The sequence below is a fragment of the Kogia breviceps genome, chromosome 8, assembly GCF_026419965.1.
Source record: "Kogia breviceps isolate mKogBre1 chromosome 8, mKogBre1 haplotype 1, whole genome shotgun sequence".
Taxonomy (NCBI): domain Eukaryota; kingdom Metazoa; phylum Chordata; class Mammalia; order Artiodactyla; family Physeteridae; genus Kogia; species Kogia breviceps.
Genome location: NC_081317.1, coordinates 21,834,019 through 21,856,830, shown reverse-complemented (window position 1 = coordinate 21,856,830; position 22,812 = coordinate 21,834,019). Strand labels below are relative to the sequence as shown.

At 39.7% G+C, this 22,812-nt stretch overlaps 1 protein-coding gene and 1 non-coding gene across 2 annotated transcripts; one reads left to right on the top strand and one right to left on the bottom strand.

Moving 5' to 3' along the window:
- Positions 1-506: 506 nt before the first annotated feature.
- LOC131762100 (U6 spliceosomal RNA) lies at positions 507-612 on the bottom strand. The gene has a single exon (XR_009337178.1). It is a non-coding gene; the product is annotated as a U6 spliceosomal RNA (small nuclear RNA).
- Positions 613-1,524: 912 nt separating this feature from the next.
- Positions 1,525-18,491, top strand: DNAJC25 (DnaJ heat shock protein family (Hsp40) member C25). Its single transcript, XM_059072260.2, has 4 exons — positions 1,525-1,971; positions 14,459-14,611; positions 16,427-16,897; positions 18,054-18,491. The coding sequence occupies exons 1-4, from the start codon at positions 1,639-1,641 to the stop codon at positions 18,174-18,176; spliced, it is 1,080 nt and encodes a 359-aa protein (XP_058928243.1). The 5' UTR covers positions 1,525-1,638; the 3' UTR covers positions 18,177-18,491.
- Positions 18,492-22,812: the final 4,321 nt, after the last annotated feature.

The following is a 22,812-nucleotide window of genomic DNA, read 5'->3' as shown; positions in this document are numbered from 1 at the left end:
ATATGAACCACAGGGGGAAGGAGTGGCTAGAGGGAAGAGGGAGATGGAGATGGTATAATTAGCAATATGCCTAAGACTGGGAAAAACAAACTTGCTCTTTAAAAAAAAAAAATCACGTTTTTTTCCTTGACTGTCTCTTTTTCTCTTCTTGGTACTTACGTCACCACTCCCTTATCCCAAAACTTCTCCCTTACTCCCACCCCTCAAATTATCCTCTATTTTTCTTTTAAAGTCAGTTTAGATGTTAATTCCTCCTAGAATAATTAGTCAATGACCCTAACACTTGTCCTTGACTCTCATAATTTCAAGTTCGGCAACTCTCCTATGTGTTTGCATTAATTCTGTTCTCTCTCTTTCCTATATATATAATATACATATATGTGTATATAATATACATACACGTATATAGTATGAATATGACATATCATATTTTAACCTTTATTTTGTTCCATTTTCTGAAAAGAATTTATTATTTCTTAAAGTTTATTTGCTTGTTTTTTTTTTTTTTAAATCTGGAACGCTTCACGAATTTGCGTGTCATCCTGCGCAGGGGCCATGCTAATCTTCTTTGTATCGTTCCAATTTTAGTATATGTGCTGCCGAAGCGAGCACTATTTGCTTGTTTATTGTCTGTCATCCTCCACCAGAATATATGCTCCTTGAGATTAAGAACCTTGTCTACCTTGCTCACCACTATGTCCTCAGAGCCTACAACAGTGTCTAACTCATAGTAAAGACTCAAGAAATATTTAGAGTGAATGATAGAAACAACTTTTTTTGAGGTAAAGTTCTTCATGTTGCTATAGAGTCCCATGCAATATTTTGGACATAATATACTAAAAAAATGTTTATCTGAAATTCAGATTTAACTGAGCGACCTGCATCTTTTCTGGCAGCCGTACCCCTAGAACACATTTGAGAATACGTGGATACATTTTTGATTGTCACGACTGAGGTGGTGGTACTGCTGGCATCTAGTGTGTAGAGGCCAGAGATACTGCTAAACATCGTACAATGCACAGCACAGTCCCTACAAGGAAAAGAATTATCCAGGCCAAATGTCAATAGTGCGGAGGCTAAGAAACCCGGAAGTAGATGGCCATGAACTTTAAGGCAGAGAACGCCTAGAATCTCTAAGTTAAACGTCCTTTTGGAAAGGGAGAATGGAGTTAGTGGGACGGAGTCGGGGCTGAGACCCAGCTTTAAAACCCTGGGCACACATCTTGAGGCTGATAACCAGAGGGCAAGAGAGCCAGACTACCTACCAATGGCAGCAAACGAAGTCATGATGCCTAAAAGATTGCCTGGGAAGGGCCCTGTGGACAGTAAAGCACTCTGCATACACTGGTTAAGTGCACCTCAGACATAGAGACATCCTTTAGGTCCGTCCAACTGAGAACAAATCCTCTGGCCGCTGAGACTAGGAACGCGTTCACAGACACAGCGGAAGCAGCCGTGCGGCTGAAGCGTCCTGCTCCCCTAGCAACGGTCGTGACGGAAGTGGTTGAAGCAGCCGCGCCCGGTGCGCCTGCGCGGAGGCGCCGCGTGCTGACGTGGATCTGGGGTCCAGCAGCCCAGCCGGGCGCGCGGTGGAGTGCCGAGGTGCGGCTGGGCTAGTGGAGCCGTGGCCCAGCCGGGATGGCGACGCCGATCGCTCCGCGCCGGGGAGCCGGCGCTACCAGCCGGCGCTGGTTGGTGCTGCTGCCGCCCCTGCTGCTGGCGGTGCTGCTGCCGCGGCCCGCGGCGGCCCTGGTGGAAGGGCTCTACTGCGGCACGCGGGACTGCTACGAGGTGCTGGGGGTGAGCCGCACGGCGGGCAAGGCGGAGATCGCGCGGGCCTACCGCCAGCTGGCTCGGCGCTACCACCCCGACCGCTACCGGCCCGAGCCCGGCGACGAGGGCCCCGGACGGACGCCGCAGAGCGCTGAGGAGGCCTTCCTGCTGGTGGCCACCGCCTACGAGACTCTTAAGGTAAGCCTGGGGGCGCGGATGGGCTGCGAGGACACGCTGGCGAAGCGCGCGGCGTGGCCTCTTCAGCCCCTGGCCCGTGGAGCAAGGCTCCTTGTGACTCCGGCGCCGGGCGCGACCACCGCCACCACCCTTAGGATGCTCGCGCTTCCCCACGTGAGAGAGCGCCTGCGGCCCACTGACAAAGATGGGAACCCCCTCGGTCTTGGAGGGCAGCCAGCTCCCTCCTTTTTGTTACAGTCTTTTTTATGCAAAGCTTTGGGCTTCTTACGATTTAGTGAAAATGTCTTAATAACGTGCAGCTCACTCTCGGAAATCAGGGTGATTATTATTACCAAGATCTGTGATAGAACACAGGAAAGGGCTCCAGTGACAGTTGAGATCGCCCGAATTTGAGTTGACAGAAACTTGGTTTCTGGGGATGGTGTTAATTGTGACATTTAGCTTGGGTTTAAGGCTGTAGAAAAATACTAAGAAGAACACCGGATGTTTGACCCCGGCTCTGAACACCCCTGTATGACCTTGTATAGTGACTTAATAGGTCAGAGTACCTGTTTCTTCATAGGCACAATTAAGGCCATGATGCCTGCTCCACGGGTTGTTATGAGGTTAAATGATAAATGAGAAACCCCCTATACAGGACCTGCAAATAGGTGCTTAATGACTTGGGTTTCAAGACTGAGAATTTCTAGTAGGAAATATTTTGTGAGTATATGTGTAGTCATTCGACAAAGGTTTTATTGAGTCTTGTGGGGATGGGGAGATTTAACCTGATCCTGTTTTCTTCTACTGCTGGGAAAAGCAAACCATAAGAAATCACTAAGTACAAATCATATTTGGTGGAAGTGTTACTGCTTCAAGGGCCCCATCATGCTAATGCAACAGCAGTTGCAGTTGTAGGGTACTTTTTTCTAGCTTTTTTTTTTTCCTTTTCTTTTTGAGGCAGAGTTTTCCGTGTTGCTGTATCGTCTGCTTTTAGTGACTGCTTTGAGTGGGTATGCTATAATTTAACCATGGATTATTTTTCCAGGTTAGATTTCCAGAGCTGAAAATACTGAGTCAAGGAGTTAATGGCTTACTTTCCAGAGCAGTTTGGATAATATGGAGTCATAAAATTCACTAAATTCTCACCAGCATTGGTGAGATTGTAATTTTTATTGGCAGTTAACTGAGGAATGGGGGGTTTGGGAAAGTGCTGAGTCCAGAGGGCTTGGTTGCCTATTATTTGGGATAGAGAGTGATTGAGGAAAGCCTTCAGAAAGATGGGAAAGAACTTCATTCAAGGCAGCCCAGCATCTGAAGCTCCAGTCTGCTTTTCTGCAATGAGGAAAGATAGTGGTCCAGACGAGCATCCAGAAGGCCTACCACTGGTCCTCCAAAGCCTTTGTGGCACAAAAGGGAGCACTGGGCAGGTGAAGAACTTCCTGAAGAGAGGCAGCAGAAACAGTGGCGACTGTTCCCTTCTGCTGGGGTTGGAGATGGGGAGATTTGGCCTGAACATGATAGTAAGAACTTTGAAAAAAAGTGCCAAGACTACAGAAAATCTGGCTGGGAGGAATCCCAGGACTCTAAATATTCTTGCCATTTTCTTGAAGAGACAAATTCAGAGGCTGATCTGGCTGTAATGGTTGCCTCTAAATGCTGCTATGAGTTTAGCACTGATTTGTCAGCTAATAAAAAGCTCAATAAAATAATGTGTCCACTCAAGAACAAGGAACTTTGAGGCAGTTAAAAACTAGTATGTCTGTTGAAAGTAACACTTACTCTTGATTGGAACAGGTTTGTGGTAGCTGCAAATGCCTCCAAACAGGAAACTAGAATTGGAGTTGCACAGATGGAGGGTGGGAGAGAGTGATCTATAGCTTCCCCAACCCCACTCATTATTACTGCAGGAGAACGGAAATTATCTGTCAGAGAAAAGGGGTGTCTGGGCTTGGTTTGGACTTAGTTGGGCTCTTGTGAAAACTCCCATGTGAAATTTATAGAGATAGATAGGGATTCCACTTCCAAGTGGAACACCTTCAGAAACTTTTTTAAAAACTTCATTGCAGGTGCTCTCTCCTGGAATAAGGAAGAGGACTTTGACTTGCCATGTGTGAAAGAAGTTATTAAAAACAAACAGGGTGGTCTGATTTTATTGCTGTCCTAATGGAGAATTGTGAGAAGGTTGCCAGAAGATATCATTTCTGGGTAATGCAGAGATCTGATAAACTGGGGTCATTCCCTTGAGACAACAGGGATGTAACCACTGTTTTGCTTGGATTATATCCACAGACTGGAAAGAGGGCTTGTGAGGGATAAGAGGTCCACCTGGCCTTTATTACGAGCAGGTCAGATAGAATAGTGGGAGAAGCCGATAAGTTCCAGTGGCTCTGGAATGAAGACGAGCCGCAGAAGCCTACCTGAAATTCCATATATCATCTCATGGGGGCAGCAACTGCAGACCTGGGACCACATTTCATTTCTATTTGCTCTTTTTGTTATACGCTATATATTTCTCCATAAAGAATAGCAATAAACCCTGTGAGAGCTGAAAAGGAGGGAGGGCCTTGGGAAGACTGTGTCCTCCTTCACAGCCATGTTCAGTTATTGCTGGCATATGGAGGGAAAAGTTGATTCTATATTTGCTTTGTAGAATGCCCAGGTAGATTCCACCTCTGGAACGGTGTATCTAACAGAAATTGTGTCTTTTGTGAAATCTTAAATAAATTAGTCGTAAATTCATTGGAGCCAGGAGCATTTTTTCTCTCCCCATAATTTTTTTTTTTTTTTTTTTTTTTTTTTTTTTTGCGTTATGCGGACCTCTCACTGTTGTGGCCTCTCCCGTTGCGGAGCACAGGCTCCGGACGCGCAGGCTCAGCGGCCACGGCTCACGGGCCCAGCCGCTCCGCGGCATGTGGAATCCTCCCGGACCAGGGCACGAACCCGTGTCCCCTGCATCGGCAGGAGGACTCTCAACCACCGTGCCACCAGGGAAGCCCTCTCCCCATAATTTTTTGATAACCTTCTTAATTTCTTATTCTTGGTCTGTTCAAGTCTCTTAGCATTTTTAACATGTATGATATAAAAAACTACATTATATCCTCATTATAATCTTACAGTGGTGTTCCATCAAAACTTATAACAACCAAGCATCTCTGAATAACCAAAATGAGAATTATATTTGTGTAAGATATAGTGGATTTATGACTCTGGAGTTGTCTTGGTTAAATAAATGCCTCTTTGAGAGAGAGTTTTTTAAGATGGAAATTGTTAAAAACTAAGGAAACTAACATGATTTAAATGCAGTTGGTCAGAGAAGGAGATATTATCACAGTTGGTCATTGTTTTCATAGCAACAGAGATTCTACCCGTGAATAGAGAGATTGAGAAAAACCAGAAAAAGAAGGATGGGTAATAATGTGGAAGGCAAAGGGACTTGTCAGAAGCTTTTACCAAGTCATGCTTAGTTCATGTTCTCAAATAACTTAAACCTCTAGATCTCAGCAGGACTTGAAACCATTATGATTTCACACACTGCTTAATATTTGTTGCATAATGAGTTAAGTCGGTGAAATAACTATTTAGTGTATTTGACTACTGGGGATTCAGGGACACGTGGACTTTGGAAGTTAAGTAAACCGACTCTCACTTGCTGTGTCAACATTGGATCTTTTTATGTGGATATAGCACTTATCACACTGCACTGTAAATCCTGAGTAGCCCTTCTCCCCTCTCCACTAAACTTCATTTTTGCATGTATATCCATGGCACCTAGCACAGTGTCTGGCACATAGATAATGAATGCTTGTAAAATAAAAACTCCTATCTGGAGATAGATTCAGATAGGATGGAAATTGAAAGTGGATTTCTGGTGTTTTGACATTGTTATGTGAAGCCTACTTTGGCATTTTACCCCAAATTAATTGTAGTTTTAAAGAGTGGTACAGATAAAGTAGATTGGATGGGTATGAATGAAAAATTCCTGCATGAGAGAAAAATTATACTTCTGTTTTTAAGGAGAAATTATTTTCTCAGGGTCTTTGAGAACATTAATTATTTTTGATATAGATGCGAACTGGATGAATTAGGTAAAATGAGAAGGATGGCATAGAAATAAGCAGATGAGGGAACAGGTGGTAAGGATGCACTTAGAAAAACTGTAATTGGTAGAAAATGGTAGAGTTTGACAGCATTTTGCAAGATCATGAGAGAACGTAGAAAAGGTCTTGGAAGTATTGCCGGCGTGCCGATTATCTGGTAGATTGAAGGGAGGTGTAGAGACAGCCTTGTCTTGGCAGGGAAGTCACAGGAACACGTCAGTTTCTTTTTGCCAGTCTGGTTGATGTGGCAGGGCTTTAGCACTTAAGAACGATTTGACAAAAAGGGGATTATGAACTTCCTGCCCTGTTATGGTTACTGTTTATTGTTCTCCCTTTGTATATTCGCTTAACCCTTTTTCTAACTGGCACTGACATAGGTGCTGGGGGAGGAGACCATAACAATGAAAAAGGCACAGTTCCTGCCTTTAAGCTTTTAATATAAGAAGAATACAGATACTTATTGTTTGGTTATTATTTATCTAAGTTATATAATAAAAACGTGTAGGTTATATTGCAGCACTGAGAGAACACAATTATTTCTTCTCAGGGGATTGGAGAAGAATGTACTCTTTGATCTGGATCTAGAACAGTCACCAAGGTTGACTGTGGAGGGACATTTCTGGTAGAGAAAAGTCTTGATCCATGAAAACATGGAGTCATGAGTATGCAAGGCTACTTCCAGGAATGAGATGTAGGATCACTTTTATTATGCTTTTCCCAGGGACTTTTCGTTTTGGAGGAAAAAAATTAGCTGCACTTATTGGTATTACTATTTTTCTTTTCCAGCACCGATCCAAATTTTAATCAGGCATTCATAATAATTGGGTATTCATAAAACTAATAGAAATGATGTAAATTTCTATTACAGTTGTGATGCTGATATACAGCCAAGTTAAGTAAGCTTGATGGCAGATAATTTTCATTTCACATGCCAACTGTAATTGGTCTCGACTTCATGTAACACTTGTAAATTTGGGGGCCTTGTCTGGGTTTAGTGGAAAAGATGACATGTTAAACTGTTCTCCCATGGGCCCAGAAGAAGGGTGTGGTACCTTATGTGCCACATTTGCTATTTCTGCTGTGAACCCGTAAGTGTTTATTTTTTACTCATCCCTTAATTTCATCTGTTATTCCCTACTTATGGCCAAGGTTGATTATACACCAGATGTGTTTAAATCTAGTGCTGTGACTACCTGACACATGATGGTATCAACAACCCATCAGAGCTTTTTTGAGTAACACAAAAACTACTGAGTTGATATAATTCTAGCCAGAAACTAAGCACTTGACGTTTTAATTTTGCTTGTGCAAATTTATCATGGGTAAACAGAATATTTTGAGATAGTCACAGCACAAAGACCCTTACTGTATTTTTAGAGACTGTAGGGGATCTACTATTTCTAGGTTAGAAGCCTGTCAGGTGCATGGTAGGGAGAATGTTTCAGGAGACTGGAAATAGTTTGGGATCGACCCTTTAAGCTGTGTTCAGGCATGTGAACCTTATGTATTGAAGAGTTACCAGAGGTTTTAAAGTGCATAAGTAACACAATCTGATGTTTGTTTCAGAAAGTAAGTTCTGGGAACAATATGGAAGATGTGTTGGGGGAAGGCAGGAAGGTATTCTTGGCTGAACTCATTTTATTTCTGTCTTAGTCTTCTGGAATCTCATCATTCCTCTTTGGTAACTTAAGAATCTCTTATTTGGTTCATTTCTCATTCCTTAATTTGCTTCTTTTAAAGCTCTGGTCACATTTTTCTTCTTTCTTCATTGTTGGCTATCCTTACTTCCTCGTCCCCCTTTCATTAAAACTGTCATAGACTGACATGTGCATCAGCACACGTTCTGGAGCTGTTCTTCCTAAGATGAACAGTGATGCTCTAAGCATCAGATCAGAGGGCTGCTCTTCCTTTTGGAACTATTTGTGGCATTTGATGTTGACCATGTAGTTCTTTAAGCTGTTCTCCCTTGACTCCCTTCATGTAATTCTCTCCCCTTTCTCCAAGCTTTCTAGCCATTTCTTTTAGTCTGTATTTCTTTTCCTCTGCCTTCACCTTAAACATTGCATTTCCTTAGAGTCCTGTCCTTTGGGTACTCTTTTCTTTTTATTTTCTAAGCTCATCCTGATGAAACTCAACTACATCCTTGACAACCCTGAAATCCGTGTATTCTCTAGGTTCATATTTTTCAATTGTCTCTCGTTTGTAGCACAGGTACCCAAAATTATACATGAAACTAATCCTGTTTTTTTTGTTAAAGCATAAATTTTAAAAGAGGTTGACTCTTGTACAAATACAAAATGAACATGTGTCAAATATTTTATTTAACTCATTAATTAATGAGGGAACCAGTAAGATATTAAAACTGGTTCAAAAGAGAAAAAGTGCCACACAGTTTACAGTCAAGACAAGGAGTGCTGAAATGCCTGTAATACTGGTCAATATGATAAGGCAGTTATCAGTTGCCTTAATTCCACTGGTCACAATTTGTCTTTTTTTGTGAATAAGAATTATTTGCATTACTTCCAGTTTACCACAAGTTACTTCTTTCTCTACAAAGTTAAAATAGACTTTTCAAAGACAAATAAAGGCACACCCCTCTTACAGGAATAGATAATCCTTGGAGGCTCCAGGCATTGAAAAGCTATCCAGTAATTTTCTTTCCTCCCCATTTCAGAATCTTCCACAATTTTCCCCTGCATCTTCTCCACACTTGCTGTCCTCTTCCTTTATTCTTAAAATAACATGGTTCACATAGTGACTATAATTAGAAACATCACTGTCATGCTCAACATGATTGATTCCTGTACCCTTTTAATCACTAAGTCCTATTTGTTCTACTTCTTAGTCTCTAAAAATCGATTTCTCCTTCATTCCTTTCTTTACAATACTATCAGAGTTATCGTCCAAAAATATATACTTCTACTCAATGCTATTTATTTTTCTCATACTTGAAAACATTTTATGTTTGAATAGCACAGACAGTACACCCTAACACTTTAGCATGGCATATAAGATCCCCTGTGGTTCTTATCCAAACCTATCTTCCTGGCCACATTTACTACTCCTTTCTTCCCTCAACTTCCCCAGTGCTTAAGCTTCACTGAATCTGTTCTATACACTGATGCTTCTGTACCTTAACACTTGCTATCCCCCTTGCCTGGAACAAACTTTACCACATCTTACTTGCTTTTCAGGACCTAGCACTCACTTCCTGTCTTCTGTGAATCCCATTACCAGTGGTCTCAGGCAGAGTTAGTCCTTAGTACATTGAATTGTGCTCTTCTTGCTTGCTAGATTCTTCTTGTAGATGGGAGTGTTATTGAGGCCAGGTCCTTAATTTATTTGTTTTTTTATCCTCCTTTGTGCTCAGCACATGGCTTAAGGCCCTGCATAACTATTTTCTGAACTGAAAATAACTAAGATTTCTTAGAGCTCAGGTATCCAAGTAGATGGTGATACCGTTAGATGAGACACAGGAGCAGATTTGGGTTTTGAGCATGTTGAATTTGAGATATTTATGTTACATTTAGGAAGTGTTCAGGAGGTATCTGAAAATAGTAGGAGCAGGGAAAACAGATCTCAGTGTCACTCGTATATGATACATAGGTGATAATGCAAATGATGAGAGTTGCTATGACCACATGTAGACTGAGAAGAGAAGACGTAGAAGATAGTTGCACGAGTGGCTGGTGGGTAGGGAACAGGAAGAGAAATGAAAACTCAGAGCAGTTAACTTTCTTCCTCTTTAGTAGGGTGTAATGGCCTGGAAAAAAACTTAGGGGAACAGTTGTTATTTTCTTAAAGGATCATTTGTTTGTGTATTTCTCTTAAAAACAGGATGACTATATATATTTAAGAATGAACAAACTATTACTATATTTTCATATATTATTGATTCTTGGCCTTTGCCATCCTAAATGGTTTCTATTATTTGTATAATAGAAGATTTTTAATGTAAAACTGGCTGCAATATCTAATTATTGCAATTTATGTTTACTGAAATCAAACAATTCATTATTTCTTTCAAGGACAAGAACATAATATATTTTTGCCTCTGGGGAGGGGGGAATGATCATTTTCATAAGAGAAGGAAGGATTCAGTGCTTTCTTTGCTTGTGGGTTTCCTCTTGTTCACTTTTGATCTAGATATTGGTGGTTATGTTCCAGTCCTCCTGCATATGCCCAAGAGGATTGGGAGTGGAGTGGACACCAGCAGAAGCACCGTTTTTTCCTGTAGAGATTAGAAACAAGGAGCTTATTGCCCTGCTTGTCAAGGCTCAGGACAGAGAGGAGGAAGAAACAAGTATAAAGGTTTTGGTTTTGGAAAGAAGTTGGAATCTCCTGACCCTGGGACCTTAAGATCCACAAAATTGCTGAAAGAAAAAGTACTACCTTATTGAAAGGTAAGATATTACACTGTTTTAAGGTTTAAGCTATTTTAGCCACATTAGCATATCTTCATAAGCTATGAAATCAAGCAGTCATTTCTGCCAAGCCCAAGTTTTTGTGGCATAATCACCCGTCTCGCCTTCCTGGTGAGATGGAGACCTGTGTGGCTGGAGAGATGTCTAGAGTGAGGGAGAGCCTTTACAAAATTTCAGTTTTGAAATGATATTTATTGAATGCCAGGCACTGTGCTAGGCCTTGGATATACAAAGATTAAGGAATCACCCTACCTGCCTTCTAGAAGTTCTCATTCAAGGAAAAGAAAAAAACTGATGATTACAATGTGATAAGTGCTATAATAAATAGGTAATAAGTGTAATAAGAGTGGTCTAAATCTGTCTACTAATGTTTATGTTCTAAAGGATTAATAGGAGCTCATGAGGTTGGAAGAAAGGCATGGGCATTTGAGTTAAAGTGAATTATCTGTTCAGTCATAGATATAAAAGAGCATGCTGTACTTGAAGAACACACCAAATTCCAGAAATTGCTATCTGAATGTTTGCTATGGGCAAAAGAAGGGAGAGTGATAAGATGTTTCTTAAGTAGGTAAGTTTGGGTCAGTTATGGAGGCCTTGTTGCATGACAAGGAAAATTGAACTTACCTTACTAGACATGGAAGCATTGGACAGAACAAATAAAAAAACTGTGAGGCTACTTTAGTCCCAAGATGGGTAGGAGAAAAAATAAATATATGGTATTAAAAATAAATATATGGTAAAAATATGTAAGAATGTACGTGAAACTCTCTAATTGAGTCCCAGTCTGTCTTTTCTTTTTTGCTAATATGCCTGGTATCCTGTGTTCTTATTAGGTTGATTCTAAACTTAGTAGGCTACTGAAGAGTAGGACTTTGACTTAGATTGTTGAGAATCCCTAACTCTTCCATTTGTGCCAACCTTGAACAACCTTGTAAAGTGTATTATGCATGCCTCAGCCTAAAATCCATTTTCTTCATTCTGGAGAGAAAGCTTTAAACACATTAAAGAAAGAAGATTGTGGCTGAATAAACTCTGTAACAAGGAGATCGCAGACCACCTTGTCTCTAATCATGACCAAAACAGGGTCATGAAATTATGGTGGCCCCAAGGAAAAGAAAACCATTCTAAGAGAAGTCAGACTTGACCCTGAAACCTTTTACAGGCATGAGGTAGTTTGAGGACTCATTATAGAGGGCCCTGAATAGGCCCTACAGGCTCTGGTCACAGTAGAGAGGCTAGGCATAAGGTATAAATTTTGGAGTTGCTGGTACTAGAGCATTAGCTGACCATCCTGTTAAATGAAGCTCTGGACTTGATGAAGTCACAAATCTAGGGACCAGTGAGAAGATGGTGACTCTGGGGGAAGATATGGGTGAAAAGCTTGAAGAAGGATATCTGCATTCTATGGACTGTGACCTTCACTAAGATAAGAGAATAGCCACTAGACGCATGACATCACAGAGCAGATTTCAGTGACCCTCACAGATCTTGCTGTATACTTCAACCAGGAGGAGTACAGACAGTCAGAATGGGCAATGGACTGTGCAGAGATAGTGATGTTGGAGGACTGTAGGAATCTCATCTCATGGGGGCAGTTAGTTTCAAAACTACTTGTAATCTGGTTGGAGCAAGGAGAAGAATCGTGTTTGAAGAGATACATTTCAAAAAGCATCTGCCAAGATTGGGAGGCTGAGTTTAAAAGGCAACGAATTCAGGCCAAAAGCAGAGCATATCTATAAAATTAGCCCAAAGGGCAAAAAAATGGAGGGAGAATGGAAAAATTCTCAAAGGATGTCTTGAAGTACTCAGAATGAAATACATCAAGGGACATAGGCTTTAGTCTTCAGAGCTATCTGTATGACCTGTAACGTTTTGCCCTCTTTAGGTTAGAAACTCTAGAATATGATGATGGCTTATAGGAGGAATAATGGACTGACAGTTGAGGTGTGTGGCGCACAGCTTGCAGGATCTCAGTTCCCCTACCAGGGACTGAACCCAGGCCATGGCAGTGAAAGGCTGGAATCCTAACCAGTAGGCCACCAGGGAACTCCCGAGAAAATCTTTTCTAATGGAAGAGAACATACAAGGAGTGAATTTGAAAATAATATCAGCCTGAGCTCAGCTTTCCTTATATAGTAGATGATTCGCATATTGGCCCTCCATACAGTGCCATGGAATAGACTTTAAATATATTTACATCTAATTATACTAGATACTACTTCATCTAGCTTCAAATTCTAGTCAGAGGTAAGAAATATTTTGAATGTAATGAGTGTAAGAACTGTTACTGAGGGCTTCCCTGGTGGCGCAGTGGTTGAGAATCCGCCTGCCAATGCAGGGGACATGGGTTCAAACCCTGGTCCGGGAATATCCCACATGCCGCGGAGAAACTAAGCCTGTGCACCACAACTACCGAAGCCTGCATGCCACAACTACTGAAGCCCACGCACCGAGAGCCCATGCTCTGCAACAAGAGAAGCCACCGCGATGAGAAGCCTGCGCACCGCAACGAAGAGTAGCCCCCGCTCGCCATAACTAGAGAAAGCCTGCGTGCAGCAACGAAGACCCAACGAAGCCAAAAATAAAATAAATTAAAAATAAATAAATTAAAAAAAAATGTTACTGAGAATGTGCTCATTCAAATTCAGAATTCTTAATAGAAAATATATAATGATATTAATGGGTACAGGAAAGATTTATCATGAGCAAACGTCTTATTTTAAATCTAAGAAACAGTATATTGGAGGACTCGGGAGGAGGCCCTGAACAGACCCCAGCGCCTCTGGTAACAAAGCACTAAGTGCAGATTTTGAAATGTTTAGCTAATAATCTGCAACTTTATAAATGTTGAATAATTAATTTATCATAGAAAGAAGTCATCTAGGTTAAAGAAAGATTTTTTTTCATAATGGTTTATGTTGTATTCACTTATAGAGAGTAAAGAATTTGCTGTAGTTTTAGTCTTTAACATTTTTTGGAAACAAGACAAGTTGAAAAATAGGTTTCCTGTGGGATTAAAAAAAAAAGCAAATCATAACCTAGTTTGGTAGCTTTTCAACCTATGTAGCTCAGTAAAAGATTGGCGTTTATACCTTTTAGAAACATTAAAATTAGAGAAGGTTTTAAGAAATGTTTTATTTGTGACCATTTGAGCAGCATTTCAGAAGGCTGTAATTTTTTCAACATGTTTGCATGATTAAGAAAGAGCTATATATTACCTTATTTATGAACTGGGCTGTGAAAATGTGTTGTAATAGTGAAACACTACATATTTTTAACCTGTTTTTGTATAGTGTTTGTCATCTGATATACAAAATAACCCTGTAAAATTAGTAGGGCAGCTATTAATATCTCTAATTTACAAGTGAAGAAGAGTGAGGCTCAGAGAGGCTAAAAGTTTTGCATAATACCACAAAGCGAGACTTTGACCATTATACTGCATCGATGTCTCAGTGTTTCCTTGGGATGAGCATAATTCAATTTTGAGGGCATAGACTGGTTTTGTCTACTTTTTCGTTGTTTTAATCATTGCTTTCAAAAGAAAACCTTCTCTACAAGGTTGGGAAATGATTGTGAATATATACGACAGAGATAAACATTCTTTTTTTTCTATCAGCAGTTGCTAAGAGTAGGTGTCAACATGCTCTTAAATTATAAGAACATGGTGACATCCTTATTAGCACCACAGCACTGGCTAAAAAGGCATGGTTCATTGCTACTGAAGTGTTTTTATTTTTTCCAGGAGGACTAATACTCCTCAAGAATTTGAGGAAATTTTTTTATTATGCTTTATACCTAGTATTAAAGTCTGGAAACAAATTTGTGTGTCCCTTTGAGGAATTATGGGAAATTTTCTGATTTTGACAGTTTGTTCTTTTATTCAGATTACATAATTACAATATTCTAGATTTGACTTTAACAGATTATTAACTAAGACCATTTTATGAGCTGTCCTATGAAACTGGATATCTTGTTATTTTACAGGATGAAGAAACTCGAAAAGATTATGATTACATGCTGGATCACCCAGAAGAGTACTATAGCCATTACTATCACTACTACAGCAGGCGCTTAGCCCCTAAAGTGGATGTGAGAGTTGTGATCTTGGTCAGTGTGTGTGCTATTTCAGTGTTTCAGGTGTGTATTGATGGATGTGTATATCTACGTGCATGTGCAGGAGTGCACATTGGCTAGTGCTAGCCATTAAAACTGAACTAGAAGTACCTTTTTGTAGAATTTTACTTCCAGGTGAGATTAATTTTTTATATTAGAAAAATATTTATTTAACCAATTGATAATATTGGAATCTTTGTTGGCAGGCAATCTAAGAAATCATGAATGTCATTATAAAACTGTCAAAAACAAACAAACAAAAAACTCAGATCTTTTTCTCGTTGCCCCCTCTAGAGTATTTCCCATATAACAGCCAGAGTGAACGCCAACTAGATCATATCATTTACAGGTGACCCTTGAACAATATGGGTTGGAATTGCAGTGGTCCACTTACACACGGATTCTTTTCACTAAAAGCAGTACCGAACTGTAGCAGTGCGCCATCCGAGGTTGGCTGAATCGGAGGATAGGGAGGAGCCGTGCATACGGAGGGCCAACTATACGTTGCACTCAGGTTCTGCAGAAGGTGGTGCCCCCCCCCCCCGCATTGTTCAAGGACCAAACTACTTTCATAGGACTTTTCAATGATTTCCCATTAAACTTGGGGAAAATTCCAAACTCCTTAATATGGCCTAACAAGTCCTGGTACCTACCCGCCAAATGCCAGGAGTGTAGAGCTTGCCATCATTGTAACAAAACAAATATGTCTCACACATTTCCACATGACAGCTAAGGGCACTCCTGCTCAGTTTGAGAACCACTGAAATAGACTAAAAGTGCTACAGTAACTTTTTATGTTGTTTTAAAATATCACAGAAATATAAGTTTAGCCTGAAATGAGTTTTCCCTACTATTATTCCTCAACCAACCACACCTATCATATCCTCCTCTAGAAGAAAAAACAAAGTGACTAGAATGAAGCAATTTGCTAGTTTCAGAATTACTTCTCCAGTTTAATTCCCAGAAATGAAATTCAATCGATATGATAAAAGAATTCCTATTGAAAACTAAAGCTGTATATTTTAAATGTATCAGCTTTTGTAGTGTTGCCTTTTCAACAGGGAGAGGAAGGGCAACTTTACTTTTCTGTTTTAGATAACGTAATACCCTAGTCACTTTTTTTTCTTTTTTTTTTTGCTATTCCTAATAGATTGCTACTATCATATTTCAGGATATTATTGGTACAACTGCTGTATTTATTCAGTAAAATAGCTGAAATGTGTGGAGGTACTATATGAGGAGTAGGACTTTTTCTGATAATAAAACCCTTTGTGGTTGAATATATTTATGAAGTGACTTAATGTCTTCCTGTCAAAATAAGTAGAGTTCAAACATATTTGAATCTTTCAGTTCAGAATGTGATGAGCATTACTGTGGTATGTGCAGATGGTTTAGAGTTGCCTGAGTCTATACCCAGGGATTTTGTGAAAGAAACTCCTCACTAGCTAGTTTTACTATTCGATTCTTCCTCCAGTAAGTAGACTGCAACCTTAAAAAAAAAAATAGAAGAGGGATTTCTTAATTGTGATCTAGGGAAGAGTCAAATGGTAACGGTGTGAAATCAACAGGTGTGATGTGATTCCACCAATCCATCCTCTGATCCTGGGTGTCTCCTGTGGAGAAGCAGTGGCTTTTTGACTCAGCTCAGGGCTTATCCGACTTATCAGGCCTGGAGATCCCATGTCCACATGGGCATTATTCAACTGTATCTTTAACTTACAGAGTAAGGTTTTTGAGGTCCCTGTTTTTAATCAGAATAGGTTTGGGGCTGGGGGTTGTGTTCACCAAGATGAATTTCGGTAATAAAAATGACCCAGTTTTCTTTGTTAAATATTCTAGTTTTTCAGCTGGTGGAACAGCTACAACAAGGCAATCAGCTACCTGGCCACGGTGCCCAAGTACCGTATCCAAGCCATGGAGATTGCCAAGCAGCAGGGATTGCTGAGAAAGGCCAAAGAGAAGGGCAGAAACAAAAAGTCCAAAGAGGAAATTCGTGACGAGGAGGAGAACATCATAAAGAACATTATAAAAAGTAAAATAGATATAAAGGGAGGCTATCAGAAACCCCAGTTCCGTGACCTTCTCCTGTTTCAAATTCTCTTAGCTCCCTTTCACCTGTGCTCATATATAGTCTGGTATTGCCGGTGGATCTATAATTTTAACATCAAAGGCAAAGAATATGGGGAAGAAGAAAGACTATATATCATACGTAAATCTATGAAAATGTCAAAGTCTCAGTTTGATAGTCTAGAAGATCATCAGAAAGAAACTTTTCTTAAACGGGAGCTTTGGATAAAGGAGAATTATGAGGTGAGTAATTACTGTAACCTTCCTTACCAACTTAAAACTAGGTATGTGACAAGGGATCACAGAAGTGTGCTCAAATTTCTGAAATGGAAGAGGTAAATATAGAAAGATCTTACTTTTGTTGACTGTATGACTATATTTAGTAGTGGTACAGTGGGTTTTGAACCTATAATTTGTCTTTTTAAAAGATGAACTTCAAATACTTTAATTTACTAATGCTAAAAATTTAAAGTACAGTCTAATTTGTTGTGTTAAACTGTACTATGAATTTCCAGAATGATTTGGCAAGTATATATATTCAGCCTACTTATAAAGAACATAAAAATGGAAGGTAACATTGTAGCTCCTAAATTATTTGATAAGTTTTCACTTAGGCAGTTGAAGCTGCCCACTATACAATAAACTCTGTCTGTCATAGATTGCTATCCTGGGCTGAATTATCACAGTATTACATGAGATTATCTTAGTTGTTACTTCCTGAAATTTGTAAGTAAAGTAATTTCTTTCTGAAATTTGATATGGCTGTGTAATTGGTTATGAAAACTTGTCCATTTAGCTTCAACTGATATCCATGAAAGGTTATAGAAATGTAAGATGTTCTTTGTTCTTAACCTCTGTGGTTTATTTAACCTTCTTTGGGAACTTTAGTTAAAAATATTTTGAAAAACCAATAATTATCATTGAAGATAAAAGTAGTTGTAAGTTCAATTTGGAAACAAATGTATTTGTAAGGTCACTTTGTTCCTTGGTTAATATCAACAAAACTGAAAGTCATCCGTTAAATTTACAGAGTACCATGTTAGAAAAATAAAGTGTTGATTCTTTAACATTGGACATTAGTTGTAGAGAGGAAATGTTTAAACCCTTTAAACTCAGCTTATATCTGATTTCAAGGAGGAAAAGAATGTATTTCCAGGTTACAGAAATCAGTGAAAAAAATTACCAGTTCTTGCACGTTATTCTTTTTTATTGAACATTGAACATTAAAATGCTTAATTGCTTAGTAATCTTAGCTGCATGGTCTTCAGAAGACAAACCAATACATTCATTGGAAACTTTTACCTAAAGTTATATTTGAAAAGTATAAACATGCCATAAAGCTAATGACAAATGTTTCTCTTTGGATTGTCAAGTCAGTTTATGTTATTTATACTTACAGGTCTACAAACAGGAACAAGAAGAGGAACTAAAGAAAAGATTAGCAAATGACCCTAGATGGAAGAGATATAGGAGGTGGATGAAGAATGAAGGGCCCGGACGGTTAATGTTTGTGGATGACTGAAGATTGCTGGAATGCTACTATGCCAAACCTTAATTGTGATACTATTTTCATAACTGAATTATTTTAGAAATGTACTGACTGTTCCTCGGCAGTAACTAAAATTCCTCAAGTATGTGATTAAACAGAATAATGTAGAAATTTAAACTTTCCCTTTAAACTTTATACATAAGACATTTATGATTGTTCAATTTTTATAATCAATTTGTGGATTTTGTTAAAAGATTTGACATGAAGATTTATTAGTTGCCATTTAAAATTTTTATATGTTTGGTTAAAAAATTTGACATGAAAATTTATTAGATACCATTTAAAATTTTTACGTGTTAAGTGTTTATTCTTCAAAAGTGTTTCCTTATTTTGTTACAGTGCTACATTTTTCTGCTTTCGTGGCCTCTAATAGTTTCACAAAACATAAAAATTATAACAGCATTTAATTACATTTTTGAGTGTCTTTCTAGACACAGACTTCTTCAGCAAAATTATTCAACTATCATGTCATCTTTATAGGTTTGAAATATGTTCAAAATATCTCTCTAGGAGAGTCTTCTGCTGGACTGTCTTTATAATATCTCCCCCCAGTCATAATATTCTTACTAAGATCAGAAACTCTCCAGGAGAGTGAATCTGCCTTCATGTCCTTGTAGGATGATCTTGATTACAGTCATTATAGGACTATAACTGTATTCTCAAACATTTCTCCAGAAAGAACCTTGTAAGAAGGTCTTTTGTACCACAGTATTGCTTTTTTACCCCCCTTCAATTAAAAAAAAAAAGCAGAAATAGTGTCATGAAAAGTTCATATATTATGAAGTCCTTGAGTGGTGAAAAATCCATTTTATGTGAGCATATTTACATGCATATAAACCAGAAAGAAGAAGTGCATGGCTGTTCTATCAAACAATGAAATGTAAATGTTTTATACGTGTGAAAGTGAAAGTAATTCACACGTAATTTGACTCAATCAAGTATGATACTGCAGCAAAGTATCGAAACACATTCATGGTAGTGAATCAATACTCCTGTTAAAAGACATATCCCAGTCCATCATATTAATAAAACGGTTGCAATATATCACAAGTTTGTTGGTATGACATTTTAAGTCAAAGTAACATATTGCTTTTGTATTATATAATTGTAAAAGACGTAGCATAAAAGTGTAGCATAGGGCTTCCCTGGTGGCGCAGTGGTTGGGAGTCCGCCTGCCGATGCAGGGGACGCGGGTTTGTGCCCCGGTCCGGGAAGATCCCGCGTGCTGCGGAGCGGCTGGGCCCGTGGGCCATGGTCACTGAGCCTGCGCTCTGCAACGGGAGAGGCCACAACAGTGAGAGGCCCGCGTACTGCAAAAAAAAAAAAGTGTAGCATAGTAGCTATGCAGAGTCTGTTTCTACTCAAAAGTAAACTAGTCCTTTCAAGAGCTCAGCCCAAATATGTGACACATACAAAGATGCTGAAGGGAAGAGTTCCATCTTTGCTAATATAGCAAAAGGCCTGAGGTGGGTTATTTAACCTGTGAGTGAAGGCCTCAATTCCTCATTGGAAAATTAGGGGAGGAGTTTGACCAGATTATCACTAAGGCCTTTTGCAGCTCTAAAATTCTGAAATTATATAATATTTATATTTTTGTAAACTTCAGACGAACATGTTTTATGCATCCATTCTTTTTTGGGAGGCTGGGGAAATTACAGTGCTAAATTGTAGGAAGCTGTGCTTCAAACCCCAAATGCCCAACTCTAAACCATAGGTAAATGCCTTTGAAAAGTGCTGTGGTTGCAGTCAGTAACCCGTCCCAGTGAAGATGTTACCACACACATGCCAAACAATAGCATTATCACCTAAGATTAGACGTGGGTACCATATGTTATGCAGACCAGAAAGAAATGGAGGCTCTTGCCCTTCTTTTAAAATTTCAAATAAATTTATGATTAACTATATTTCAAAAAAAACTAGTGATAAGGAAAAATAGGAGGACTGAATATGTTAGCATTCATAAATGTTGGCTGATAAAAACCATGTATCTTTGGATATTATTTTGCATATATACTAGATTGCTGTATTTCTGTCTTTTTAAAAATTTTTATTTTTGTCTGTGTTGGGTCTTCATTGCTGTGTGAGGACTTTTCTCTACTTGTGGCAAGTGGGGGCTACTCTTCGTTGCAGCGCATGGGCTTCTCATTGCGGTGGCTTCTCGTTGCTGAGCACAGGCCCTAGGCGCATGGGCTTCAGTAGTTGTGGCACGCGGGCTCAGTAGTTGTGGCTCACGGGCTCAGTAGTTGTGGCTCACGGGCTCTAGAGCACAGGCTCAGTAGTTGTGGCGCACGGGCTTAGTTGCTCCGCGGCATGTGGGATCTTCCCGGACCAGCGCTCGAACCCATGTCCCCTGCATTAGCAGGCGGATTCTTAACCACTGTGCCACCAGGGAAGCCCTTTCTGTCTTTATATAGAAGTCTAATTTCTGGAATTGTTCCTGGCAGCCTGCTCACTTGGTAAAAGTTTGGTTGGTCTTTTGGAATCATGGTCACTGTATGGGTGAGATGAATGGACTCTCCTTAACGGAAGGACTATGATTCTTTTCTCCCCTTCCCTCAACAAAATGGCTTTATGCTTCAAAATCCTGGAAGGAAGGAAGGGCAATTAGTTGTGTCACAAGTGTCATTCAGGTATTTTGGTATCTTTGCAATCTCCATACTCTGCCAATCCCCCACCAAAGAACCAAAAGTGTCTCCATTTCAGAAACACTTGGAGAAGAATCCTGGGTAGGGGATCCCAGAACCCCACTATAGTTAGAAAATTTCTCTTGTGCTTCATTTTAGGGCTATCACCATTTCCTCCTTGCTTGGAATTCAGGGGTTTATAGAGCATAGCTGCTTATTGCTTTCTATTATCACTTCCTATAATTGAGGTCTGTGCTAAAATTACCCTTAGGGTTACTTATATTCATGTTAAATATCCTCACAGCAGTTTCTAAAACTCACCCTTCCCTCACTGGTCTTATTTCTTTATGAATTCGCCAAGTTCTGCAAATCCTGGGTTGCAGCTTCATAACACATCTATCAAGTAGGGGCCATGCGTAGAATTTTAAACACTACAAGTGGTATACAGAAATTTAAAATGTTACATGAAAAAATAGTTCAGTCTATAGAATTAACTATTTTAGTACTACTGAATTTATGTTTAGAAAAACAGTAGTTTTATTTCCTTTGAGATTCTTTTTGAACTGAAATGGCAGGAAACTTTTTTTTTTTTTTTTTTTTTTTTGCGGTACGCGGGCCTCTCACTGTTGTGGCCTCTCCCGTTGCGGAGCACAGGCTCTGGACGCGCAGGCTCAGCGGCCATGGCTCACGGGCCCAGCCGCTCCGCAGCATGTGGGATCTTTCTGGACCGGGGCACGAATCCGTGTCCCCTGCATCGGCAGGCGGACTCTCAACCACTGCGCCACCAGGAAAGCCTGCAGGAAACTTTTAACACCCACACCTTGGAAATATTTCCTTGAGTAGAAGCCAACTGCTAAGCTAACATGCAGATAGTATTATGGACCAGTGTGCCAGCCCCATACTGAAAGTTCTGTGGAAATTAAAGAGAAACAGCTTTTATTAGACATTAGTATGAACAGGTCTAGCTACTTAAAGACTTTAAATCAGACATGGTCTCTGTTGAGTTATAATTGTGCAATTGAGGCAGATAAATGTTGGTATTGATACAAAATAGTTGTGTACGGATGAATTTCTTTTTCTGTTTTAGCTGCGGCATGTGGACTTCTTAGTTGTGACATGTGAACTCTTAGTTGCAGCATGCATGTGGGATCTCGTTCCCCAGCCAGGGATCAAACCCAGACCCCCTGCACTGGGGGCATGGAGTCTTATCCACTGGACCACCAGGGAAGGCCCCGGATGAGTTATAATTAATTTTATTTACAAAGTGTGATACTCTTCACATTTAAATATGGGCTAAGGCCGAACCCAGCCCCTGATAACCAAATAAAATTTGCTAAACAAATTTAACCTTTCTGGTTTCCTCATCTGTGAAATGAGGGGATCTTTTTAGATAATTAGGACTTAAAAATCTATAAGCCTGCAAATTTACATAGGTTTAGGGTTTGAAGGAGATTAGATTGCCTGCAACTGAGAAATGTTATGAGTATTTAAGTAAAAAGCCTATATGATTTGTCATAAACTTTAATCAGTTTCTTAATGGATTCAGAGTATCCCTGACAATTATGTATGGAGTGGATCACATAGTCTTAGAGCAGTGACATATGGGATTTCCTACAGACTCCTCCCCAGTTTCATTAGGGGATGAAGAAACTTCCTCCCATTTGACAGTGTCTCCTTTTATAACCTCAAGAAGAGTGATCAGGATGCAGGGGAATGGCTCAGGCTTTGCAGCCAGATAGACCAAAGTTTGGTTCCTGGCTCTGCAACCAATAGTTTGACTTTGGGCAGGTTAACCTCTGAACCCCATGTTTCATCTCTAATAGTTAGTAGGGATACTAACTACTTCACAGGATTATCATGAGAATTAAATAAGATGGGGTAAAATGGCTGGCATATATTAATGCTCCAGAGGGAATAGGAAAGTCTCGTTTGTTAAAATCCATGGTAATAGAGTGTTTAGTGATGATTACAAACCCGTTATTTCT